This window comes from Podarcis gaigeae (assembly GCF_964106915.1).
Source record: "Podarcis gaigeae genome assembly, chromosome: 7".
In the NCBI taxonomy this organism is placed as follows: domain Eukaryota; kingdom Metazoa; phylum Chordata; class Lepidosauria; order Squamata; family Lacertidae; genus Podarcis; species Podarcis gaigeae.
Genome location: NC_139683.1, coordinates 27,164,742 through 27,176,995, shown reverse-complemented (window position 1 = coordinate 27,176,995; position 12,254 = coordinate 27,164,742). Strand labels below are relative to the sequence as shown.

General features: G+C 43.4%; 1 protein-coding gene across 1 annotated transcript in view; it reads left to right on the top strand.

The window, feature by feature from the left end:
- The window catches only part of NECAB1 (N-terminal EF-hand calcium binding protein 1), a 41,392-nt gene that overhangs the window by 5,988 nt on the left and 23,150 nt on the right, over positions 1 to 12,254 (top strand). Inside the window, exon 3 of the mRNA XM_083747933.1 lies at positions 3,922 to 4,030. Coding sequence (XP_083604059.1) covers positions 3,922 to 4,030 — 109 coding nt within the window. The remainder of the gene's footprint in view (positions 1 to 3,921; positions 4,031 to 12,254) is intronic.

The window sequence follows — 12,254 nt, the reverse complement described above, 5'->3', positions numbered from 1 at the left end:
TTTGACTTCCAAGGTACGACTATACCTCACTGCAGCAAGACTTACTGGGAAGAGGATTCTAGGATCACTAGGCCTGCACAGTTTCAGCTTCCTTGAATAAAGAGTTAACTTCATTGCATTACCAGATTCCATTCACTAATATCTTCTCTAAACCTCTCTCCTTCATTAAGCATGGCTGTTAATTTCCACATTTTCCCAAGAAGCCCATTTTTCTAGGTTTTCCCATGGTTTTGCATATAATGTTTGATCCAGCATTATAATATTGTTATGAATTTGTGGGTGCAAAATGTCCTAAATTCCCGATAAATTTAGAGCTGGGTTTTAATTAAGGTTTGGGGGTGCCAAAACTAATTTCCTTGGAAGTAATAGCCAGACTCATGTGTATTTAAGATGTGTGTTAGCCCCTGTTAATCCCCTGGATAAGCATATATGAAGAGTTAATTAACCTAGGCAATCTTCCTAAATCGAGTATCAGCTATCCATCCCCCTTTAATCCTAGGCAGTCAACATGGGTGAAAGCTAATTTTCTTTGGGGTATTGAGCCACTGGCAAGTCAAAGGACAACAAGGCAAATCTCATTTACAAATGGATGGGTTTCCTTCGTCCCTGAACAGAAGGATGTAGTTTTAAAGGCAGTACCATAGTTTTAGAGGGAGGACTGGAGTTTTAGAATGGCAGTTTGGCATTAAGAAACAATGTGCTGGATAGAGATGCTGCTGTCGGTTCTTGGAAGCGGTGCTGTGCAAATGAGAGGGACAGAACCCTCTTTGGGATATTGATGTGCTGAACTTTCTCCGTTGAAAGCTTCAGGTTGTGTGTGTGTGTGTGTATAACCATATATCAGAAAGGCACTGTAGTCTCTGCTGTGCCTAATTGTCCAAAAGGAACCACAAATCCTGTGTAAAGCATGCCTGGTACCCCTGGAATCTCACATCACTCATAGGGGTGGCATGTAGTAGTATGTTAAGAGTTGAGCGAACTTGTTGCCTGGAGGATGTGGAAGTCAAGCTACCTACAAAATCACATGTTTATCAAGGCAAATTTATTCTTGGCATTCAGTCAGTGTTTTACATTTGATGCCAAATGACAGGCACATTTAGATTCTGAATTTAATGTTTAAGACGGTTCTGCCGAAAAAAGAAAACAAGAGAAAGCAAAAGTATCTCGGGCAAAGTATTGTGCCATTATATTTAGCAGCTCGTGGTTATTATCCCTTAGCTATGTTACTGTGCTTAATATTGGTGTGTAATTTTTATATCTTTTCATATCTTGCATTGCTACAAACAAGCTTAGGAAGATACTGTGCTTGACTGTGTGCAAGTTTGGGCTTTGTTGTTTAAAAAGCCAACTCAGTAATTAGCACCCCTTCGGGTTGGTTTTTAACTTGTAATCATGTAGGAACCACAGGGCTGTGCACACCCTCAACCTTGCCTATAACCTCTAGAAATCAGTCCACTGTTTTGCACAATTGTATAAACTAAAGTTGTTGGGTTAAAAATCACGAAGAAACAGCACACATTGGGAGATATCTGGGGTCTAATGTGGAATAATCGGCAGCCATGTTCTGCAACTCTGGCATGCTTAGACATTCCCAGCAAAGTATGAACCGATATGACCACACTCATTCAAATAATAGCAGCTTTGCGGCACACTTCCTATAGTGACAGACGGAAAGAGTTTTCTTCTTCCTCACGTAACCTTTTTTACGTGTGGTTTTGTTATGAAACAGGACTTCTGTAGACTGCCCCTTCAGTGATGCATGTATGATGTATAGGGGGGTGGCCTTGAGCTACAGGGTGGGAATTTCAAAAGTCTATGTAAGAACTTGCACACCAATGTTCTGGGTTCCTCCTCCCTCCTGCTTGGGAGTTTGAGCACCCTGTTGAAACAGTTTAATAAAGATCAGGCTTACTAGCTGCTTTGCTTCTCAATATTCTCTGGTTGGCCTCTGTTATTTTCTTCTGCCCATAGGGAACCTACAGAAGGACTCTATACTGCAGGGGTCGGCAACGTGCAGCCCATGGGCCGGATGTGGCCCACAAGCTATCCCAAACTGAGCCGCCTGCTCAGTGTGTCCCCCGCGCACTCGCCAAGTGGTGTCAGAAATTGCTTCTGTGCACATGTAGATACTGGAAATCGTGTCTGCACATTTCTAGACGCCAAAAATCGCTTCTGCACAGGCACAATTCTCTGCGTCTGGGCATGCACAGGAGCAATTTTCGGTGGAGCTGACATGCCCAGATACAATTTCCGGCATTGCACTCACCAGTCCGGCCCATGGACAATCTCCGTGGGTGTGATCCGGCCCATGGCCAGTAAACCTTGCCGACCCCTGCTATACAGGCTCTTGGGTCTGTATATATAAGGGGAAAGGAGCAGGTTTTTTTTCTTATAACAATTTGGCGAGCCAGGTCCAGGAGTTTTGGTTGACTGGATTCTGGGGGCAAGGAAGGACTGATGGCCCAGCGCGCACCAGGCCAGGTTCCTACCCTCCCCTCCCGTTACAGGTGGGGTTTCTGCGTTCCTGTGCTCAGGTCCCATTTAAATCATGTGGGAATAGCCGCATGTCGGGTGAGAAGTTCACGCACCAGCTCTGCGTTGTCCTGGGAAAAGCTGTACATGAGAATAGGCACCATTCAAATATTACTGGAGTGGTGGGGGTTCCAGCCTTGAGAGGATCAGTCCTTGGTGATGACAGATGTTAACAAGTTTGAAGCTTTGGGTAAAACATTTCACCAAGATTCATCACTAGTCTTGGCTGGATTGACATGAAGTGGGTGTATCCTCAAACAAAAATCTCCAGTTTGGGGCTAACTTTGATATATTGCTTTTTAAACACCCACATTTCACTTCCAGCCTCAGGCTCCTTATATTTCTGCCTTCTTTCTGATGCCACTGAGATACCAAACACTGATGCTTAGATAATATTGGAAACAGCCTTACTAGAAAAATTAACCAATAAACTGAAACTGCCATGGGGACAAATAGAAGAAGACGCCTTCACCCCGGTATGGCTCCCCTTTATCACATACACATCCCAACAAGACAATGACAAAAATCCACCAACAGCATACAAATCAATATGGCTAACCTGATCCAAAACACCCACACACCCCACTCACACATGAAAGCAAAGACCACCACAGCCAACCACAAATGAATAACCACACCCTAGGCCAACCCTAGCCTCTCTCACTTTTGTAAATCAAGAAAATCTTTAATAAAAATACATTAAAATATAAAAAAACCAAAGTGTTTCCCTAAGGAAAGACATGAAGTAGCCTGCTGTTGTACTTATCTATTGATCATTGGTTTTGAATCATAGAATCATAGAGTTGGAAGAGACCAAAAGGGCCATCGAGTCCAACCCCCTGCCAAGCAGGAAACACCATTAGAGCACTCCTGACATATGGTTGTCAAGCCTCTGCTTAAAGACCTCCAAAGAAGGAGACTCCACCACACTCCTTGGCAGCAAATTCCACTGTCGAACAGCTCTCACTGTCAGGAAGTTCTTCCTAATGTTTAGGTGGAATCTTCTTTCTTGTAGTTTGGAACCATTGCTCCATATCCGCTTCTCTGGAGCAGCAGAAAACAACCTTTCTCCCTCCTCTATGTGACATCCTTTTATATATTTGAACATGGCTATCATATCACCCCTTAACCTCCTCTTCTCCAGGCTAAACATGCCCAGCTCCCTTAGCCGTTCCTCATAAGGCATCGTTTCCAGGCCTTTGACCATTTTGTTAGCACTCTTGCTTCCTCTTTTTTCCCCTTTAGTGTTAGAGCTCAGCTCTATGCAGAGATTAAAAATGAGAAAACTTGTTGTTGTTTAAAGAAACACCTTTCTGGAATCAATTTGATTTTCAAGGGAAAAACCAGCCATCTGTGCAACCAATTTTCCTTCTGCGTCTTTGATTTCAGATGATGGCAAACTATCCTTTGATGAATTCAAAGCTTACTTCGCTGACGGAATCCTGAGCAGAGAAGAACTGCATGAGCTGTTTCACACCATCGACACGCACAACACAGAGTGGGTAACATTATTTAAAAGTCATATGGGCAGCCTTTAGAAAGGCAGTATGGTTGTGCAATATGAATTTTCCTGGTAAAACTGCAGCTTTACGAATAGCATATGAAATGCCATGGAACAGCAGCCTATATACCCTGTTTGGTGCCCATGGCCTGCATTCTGTGTTTCTAAACAAGATGCTACAAAAAATAACAATAAATGGGTAATTCATCTCCCTTGTAACTCCCAGTTTCTGGTTTTTTCCACCCCCAATGTTCAGCCTGGACACTGAGATCCAGCTCTGAGGGCCTTCTGGCGGTTCCCTTGTTGCGAGAAGTGAGGTTACAGGGAACCAGGCAGAGGGCCTTCTTGGTAGTTGCGCCCACCCTGTGGAACGCCCTACCATTTATTTCAAGGAAATAAACAACTATCTGACTTTTAGAAGACATCTGAAGGCAGCCCTGTTTAGGGAATTTTTAAATGTTTGATGTTTTATCACATTATTATTATTATTATTATTATTATTATTATTATTATTATTATTATTATTATTATATTTTGGGAGCTGCCCAGAGTGGCTTGGGAAACCCAGCCAGATGGGCGGGGTATATATATATATTTATTTTGCCTCTTTTGAGAAGGAAGGCTCATTATAAACCAATGGTAGAGCACCATGACCCTGTACGTATGTTATTTGTGTTTCAGCCCTCTGCCTGTTCTGTGTAAGCTGGCCTCAGAGGTAGTTCCAGTTTCATAAAGCAGGCATTCTGCTGTTCTCTTGGAGTCCTCTGTGGTGCATGGAAGGTGTGCAACCATGTGACTAGGGACCCACTTAAGAATATTACAGGTTCCCCATCCATATTCTAGATCTGCTTGAAAAGAGGCATGACCATAGCTCAGTGCTTAGAATGTCACACATCTCCAGCTTGATCCTTGGTGTCTTTGATTAGAAAGGCCAGTGTTTCTGGATAGGATGTTGAGCCTGAGCCTAGGAGATGTGAGTTCAGGTGCCATCATAGCCATTGTCTCAGTGAGTAGCCTTGGGCAAGTTGCTATTGGTCATTATTGATTTCCAGTTTATGAAATGCAAATGATAATACATCACTTGGACCAGTGATTGCAAAGAGCCGCAGTCCTGTATACTTACTTGGGGAAAGTCCCCTTGAACTCTATGGGATTTGCTGCTGAGTAAACATGCATAGAAGTGGGCTATGTCATTAATATTAGGAAGCATTTTTTAAAATAACATTTTATTAATTTTTCAATAGTAACAAAAATAAAACAAACAGCAATAATAAAAAAAGAATCCAAACAGAACAAATTGACTTCTCCCTATTCCCTTCCTTGGTTCCATTGTATATCAAGATACTACATGTCCATTGTAAAAATTTAACCATTTGAATTACTTATTGTCCATTCATAATAAAATTACAAGTATTCTTAAAACTCTGATAATGTGTTAACCTGTGTACGTTGCTTCTGTATACCATTTTCTTCCTTCCTTCTGGAGCCAACCAGGTTTGCTCCCTTTTCTTCTGGCTTGGCTCCTCTGTCTTGCCATTGGTGTATGATTTCCCCAGAAACTGCATTCTTACATTATTCCTTTGCTTTATGATCCACCCGTCACTCTAAGGTCCCAGAGTGGGTTGCAGTTTAGAACACAGCATTATTTATACCACAGTATGTTGTGATGCAGTTACTGGGAAAGTCATGCCAATTGCACTATTTCACCTTAAATATATGTGTTACAGTTCAGAGGAGAACATGGTCAATCATAAGCGAAAAGAAATAATTGCCTACTTAATATTTAGAGCTGCTGCAGAAGTCAATTCTCAGCTTTAGTCAGAAGCAAAAGAGCTGCTCTACTGGTATATCTTATCTGTAGCCCAGTGAAAGGTGAAAGCGAAGAATATGCAAATCGGGAAGCTCAACCCTCAAGTTTCGCCCTGCCATTTGCTGGAACAAGGCTCAAAATTCCACTTTAAGATGATTCAAAATTACAATTAGAGTCTCTGGGCTCAGCTGGTGTATGGAGGCCTTGCATCAAATCTGCAGCTACCTTTACCAAGCTTTACTGATTACTCTGATTAACACCAGCTGTGGCCTTGAACCTCCCCACCCCATCATTCCTTTGTGAAACAGCGGGGGACTGTTTTTACCCTATCAGAAAAAGGACTGGTTAAACTCACAGAATGGGTCCTCTCTATACATGGCAAGGAGTTTTGACACTTCAACCACCACACCATAGCCCTGTGCATTCAATGAATGGGAGAGAGGGAGGTGTCACTGTTGTCTCATCACGCCAACAGGTTTTTTTTCTAGGGGGACAGCCCTCTGTTTGAAGAAGTGCTCTATCTGGTCCAAATCTGGTTTGAGGATAAAGAAGGGGAGCACGGGGCCTTTGAGGTTCCTCATCACCAGTTAGTGGGTGGACAGCAGCCCCAGCACACACACGAAAACACAGGTCACCTGCTCATATGCTGCCCCAGACCCTCAAAGTGTCCCTATTTTCCAGGGACAGTCCCAGATTTACAGAAGGCATCCCAGTTTCTGATTTGATCCCAGAATGTCCCAATTTTCAGCCAAGAAATATTGGCAGGTATGGTAAAGGTAAAGGGACCCCTGACCATTAGGTCCAGTCGCAGACGACTCAGAGGTTGCGGCACTTATCTCACTTTACTGGCCGAGGGAGCCGGCGTTTGTCCACAGACAGCTTCCGGGTCATGTGGCCAGCATGGCTAAGCTGCTTCTGGCAAACCAGAGCAGCTCACGGAAATGCCGTTTACCTTCCTGCCGGAGCGGTACCTATTTTTCTACTTGCACTTTGACGCACTTTGATGTGCTTTCGAACTGCTAGGTTGTCAAGAGCAGGGACCAAGCAACGGGAGCTCACCCTGTTGCGGGGATTTGATCAGCAAGCCCTAGGTTCAGTGCTTTTAGACCACAGCGCCACCCACATCCCTGGCAGGTATGGTAGGGCGTCCATATTTTCATCGGAGGAATGTTGGAGAGTATAAATAGTAAAATGTGACCTCAAGCCATCTGAAGGCAGCCCTGTGTAGGGAAGCTTTTTAATGTTTAATTGTGTTTTTATATATCATGGAAGCCTCTTGCCGTGGCTGGGGCACCCTATTTATAGGGTATAAATAGTAAAATTATGATTATTGAATAAGATATCCTTATTTTCATTGGAGAAATGTTGGAAAGTATGCTGCTCTACTATGGCGAGGTGTATTGTATCTTTGTCCAAATTATAGGCATTATTTTGAAATGTGCACCCTTACACCAGAGTCAGTTTTAGGGTAGCGTGACCAGTGTGGTCACACTGGGTGCCCCACTGCCAAAACAATGCTGTAGAACAGAGTTCAAGGGGGAGGGGGAGTGCTGAAATTTGAGAGAATATGTGAATTTTATGTATCCACTTTTTCTTTTGATGATGAATTGCAAATGGCCACCCTACTCCCAACCGACACATATTCATTAGAAAGTCAGGAGACAGCACTCGTGCATACAGCTGCGTAACTGAACAGCAGTCTCCACGTAATCCAAATTCTCTTGTGTTTGGGGGGGTCGTCCGCACTTCTGCTTGTTCCGTGCTTTCTAGGCATGGGTCCGAGTGGTTTTCCGTTTGCCCCACTGCATTCCCCAGGAAAACCCGCTGTTTACCACTCAGTCGGAACAAACTGCAGAAAACCCGACATACTTCATTCCATTTTAGCAGTAAACAGCAGTTTCCCCTGGGCAAGCGTAAATGTGGATGGCACCTTAGATTTGCACATGACCTATCTACAGATATTCCATTTAATACCCATTTGCAGGGCCAGATTTAGCTTTGATGAGGCCCTAAGCTACTGAAGGTAATGGGGCTCTTTATATGTCCAGCTGTCCTTTGTCAACAACAAATTGTCGCTGTTTTTTGTGTTGAATATATGCTATATGGTAATTTATGGACCTAATAGGTATTGAAAGCCATTTGCACATCACAAATAGGAGCCTACACAACACAAAACACTGTTGCTGTGTGTAGATTTTATTTTATTTGTTTTTTATCTTATATTTTGGAAATGTACATCCAGTTTTTTTCCCTTTAAATTTTTTTGGGCCCCCCAAGAGACTGGGCCCCATAGCTTATATGTGAATCCGGCACTGCCCATATGCCCCAATATGTGTTCATTTAGCACACCTAGCATGCCTGTAAACTGTTAGAGGAGGAGGCTGGATGCCTCTGGCAGAACGTGCCAGGTGGCCTCAGGCATGCATTAAGCTGTAAGAGCTCCCCAAGGTCTGCTTAATAGCCTTTCAGCTAGTTCTAGAGGTAATGTTAGGATTTTGCAGATGAACCGTTCACACTACATAAGATGCACAGTGTTTGCACATTAGTTGTGAGGTCAAATTTATTCCCCCAAGGCAGCGCTTCTGCTTTGAGGATCTTGGGTTTTCCCCAGACTCTGAGGGCAATGTGATAATAACTGTATGAGTCCTGTTTTTTTATTTATTTGTTAATAGCTTGTTGCCTAAATCCCCAGAAATGTTAAATCCAAAGCTTATTGTTGTTATTTTCCTGTTGCGTTGGCTTAAGTGCTCATTAGGATAGCAGGCAGGAGAATACCAGAGTTCTAAAGATAGATAAAAAAGGAGGACTTGTTCTATAATGTTACGTTTCAGTTGTGTGTTTTTTTAACCGTAACCAGCCAGTCAGCCTGATGATAGGCTGCTACTTCTGCTGCTTTGCTGCAAACAGCATCATCTTATAAACGGCAGCAGTAAATCCATAGTTGACTCTGGCTCCCTGGAATTTGTTATAAGCAAATGCATTCAGTACATAGAATCTCCATTAAAAAGTTTAATGTGTATGTCTTAAAAGGAGTGACATGAGCCATAGTCTTCACATTGTGTTGTCACTGCCCAAAGAGCAAATTACGAAAGGCATATCCAGATGTCTCGAGACTAGTTTCCAGGTGGATAAAATTGCATAATTCTTAATTCCAGCATCTTCCATAGTGCAAGGCATCCTTCAGCGTGCTGGGGGGATGCATGAGGCCTATAATTTAGGAGAGATGGCATAGATCCTCCAGGCAAAGCATGTGCTCAAGTGGACAGTTTTTAAGATGTGTTCCGGAAGAGTTGTGATTGACAAGGGTGAAGCCAGCATCAAATCAATTTGGTTCTGGGGAGGTTCCAGGTCCAGCATGCCTGCAGAATAGCAATGCTTGTCAACACTGCTGGAATAGCTCAATTAGTACAGCATGAGAATCTTAATCTCAGGGTCATGTGTATGAGACCCACGTTGCGCTGGACTATATCCATTCTTTATAGAGCACCAATTCTGACTTGTTTGCAGAGACATTATGACAAATTATCATTCATCTTGATTTGCTGGTGCAGTGTTTACACAGCTTCCCTTTAATCATTGGTTCATCTCACACTTTTCAGTGTGTTTCCCTATCACTTTCCTAACAGCAAAAAACAACTCACTAAAAAGAAAAGTAAAATCTATTTGTTGCAAGAGTGCTTTAGTCACATAACCTAAAGTTCCAATTTGTGCTTGAATTTCCCCTGCAAAATACTGACAATCTGGAAGCAATCTCACTCCTCCCCAGGGACATTTCATATGCCTCTTCAGTAACCTAGGTCCAACATTTCCTAAAGCGGGAATATCATTTCTGTCAGTCTCCGGAAATTTATTCCCCTTTTGGTCAAGCATATTCACGCACACCTACTTTCTGCAAGTTACTTGCCATTGGTTTCAGAGGTCCTGCTGCAGGGGTGGTCTGCTGTCACATTGGCTTGTTAGGAAGGACTGAACTATAAATTTGGGTGCTTCATGTGGGCACATTTTTAGGCTGTCAGTATTTTCTAAAACACCGGAATAATTGTCATTTAAATCGTTTTGAACTTAGACTTCTGTTGAGGAAGCGTTCTTCTAACAGTTAATAGATAGCGAGAGCGCAGTTTGAAAAACCTCATTACAGAAGCAAATGTTCTTGCTCCTGCGCCCGCCTAGGAATTGTTTTAATAATGGGATCCTCAGGGAAATGGTGTCAGGGAAAAAGACAGGAGCATTCAGCAACGCTACAAAATGAGGAGATGCCAAAAACTTGTAAAAAAAGAAGAAAAGGTTGCATTCTCATTCCTGAAGTCTCAGGAATATCATTGTGTGGTAGCTGATTGAAATATGGCAGCTGACAATCATTCTTGGTTTCCTCCACTCCTCTATTCCTCACTGCCACACTTCTGCTGGCAGATTCTGAGGATCAGGAGATATCCCCACAGCTTGAAACTCTGGAGCCTAGAACAAGCCAATGGCTACAGAAGAACGTTCCGGATCTTTAACTAGCCTGATAACATCATGAATGGGCTGAGGCCTCTAGTCAATTAACACCTAGCTCAAGCCATAAATATAGGGCAGTTGCTCCAGGTCACCGCTGAGGCAACTTGTATGTTCTGCCTCAGCTGCAGGGCCACTAACCATGGTACTGAAATCTATAACTTGATCCATCTCCAAGGTTCCCTGTCAACTTGGAACCCAGGAACTATTGACTTCCCCATTGCTTGAGCTATCACATATCTGTGTGGTGGGGATCAGGACTCACATAGCAAATGCATGGAGAGGAAAGCAGGGCTGTTGCTGACCCTGCATGCAGTGTTGACTTACTCACATTAAGCATAGCATCTTCAGGAGGTACTATGCTCCTGATGTTCTGTGATTGTGCAAGCGCGTCTGTCCCGGACAAAAACGAAAGCAGAATAGAACAAAGGACTGAGACTCTTGGATGTGACGCAGAGTCTCTCCGCCCCACAGTAGGCAGGACGCACAGCCTGAGCTGTTTAACACTGTAAGCTCAGGTTCTCCTCACACTTTCCACATACAGCTATATGTTGAATGCAAATAGGACACAGGCAAGGGCACACCAATGCGTTTAATATTTGGTGTATAATTGTGGGTCGGGACAAGTGAATTTGTCTTAGTAGAAGAATTATTGATTCATGGGTACCCTATTAATACGCATGCATATATCACATGCTCTATTTTTACATTTATAAACTAAGGGGGTGGGGGTGAGATGGAGGTGGCAATATGTCCATGCAAGGTCTCCTTGAAGCTGCATATCGTTCCAATTCCTACTCAAAACAAATACACTTACTTGGAAGTAAGAAGGAGATCTTTATTCAGCAAGTATCGGTACAGACTCGCCAGCAGACATGATGCTCAGGATTCAGTTTGGGAGCAGGGGAAGAGCTTTAGAACTAGCTGGAAATGACAAGGATGTCCCAACAAGTTTCCCCGCTCCTCCCGCCAAGATCTAAAGGTGAGGCTTGGCATGCTCACTCTCTCTCTCTCACTTTGCAGGAATTCTGAGATAGCAAGTGCATGCTGTGTTGGGACAGAGGGGCCTGCTCTTCTCTATGAAGGCGGCCCCTGCTTCTTGGTGACAATGCCCTCCTGTTTAGTCACTGCTGCTTCCTCTTTGGCCTTCCTCAGCTTCCAGAGAAACTCTCCTCTCCGCAGGAAGGTCAGAGGGAGAGACAGAATCCCTGCTCCCCCTTCTGAAGTGACTGGAGTTGGAACAGCAAGAGGAGAGATGCCTTCTCCTCCTCCTACCCAGGTTCCCACCATTTAGTCCCCATTTCTTCCTCTTCCTCCTCCAGGGCCTGCCAAGCCTTATCCCGACAGGGCCCAACAAAATCTGGTGCTCAATCTACAAGTTTATAATACCCCACAACTCAATAATCCCTGTTCAAGAGTTTACCCTTTATGCTCTTCACAACAGCATCTTGTGAGTTGCTGACAGCTCTTATAAGCACCATTCAGAGAGTTGAATAAACTGATCTGGTGCCTGTGTTCCCAGCTGCACAGCCATTCTCTGACTTGAATAATTCTCTTACGCAAGGAAGCAAATTGTGTTCCAGGTTTGTGGATGGATCTGTTGAGGGAAACGATGACAATCATTGTCATCGTGATTTGTTATTCACAACTGCTCCATTCTGTAGTGAATTTCATTTCGTGCATTTGTTATGAAGGCACGGAGAACAACTGAGCTACATCTCAATACAAGCACCCAATTGGAGAGAACAAATTTACAGGTCAGATAACACAACTTCCATGCAGAATGGAATCTTTGCACCTCCATATGGCAGGAATTAAGTACTGGCTCAGGAAAAATTCTCACCCTTCACTTAAAAACCAATCATGATATTTATGCTTGATACTCATTGGCTCACTGAATTTTCCAGGCACAAGGCA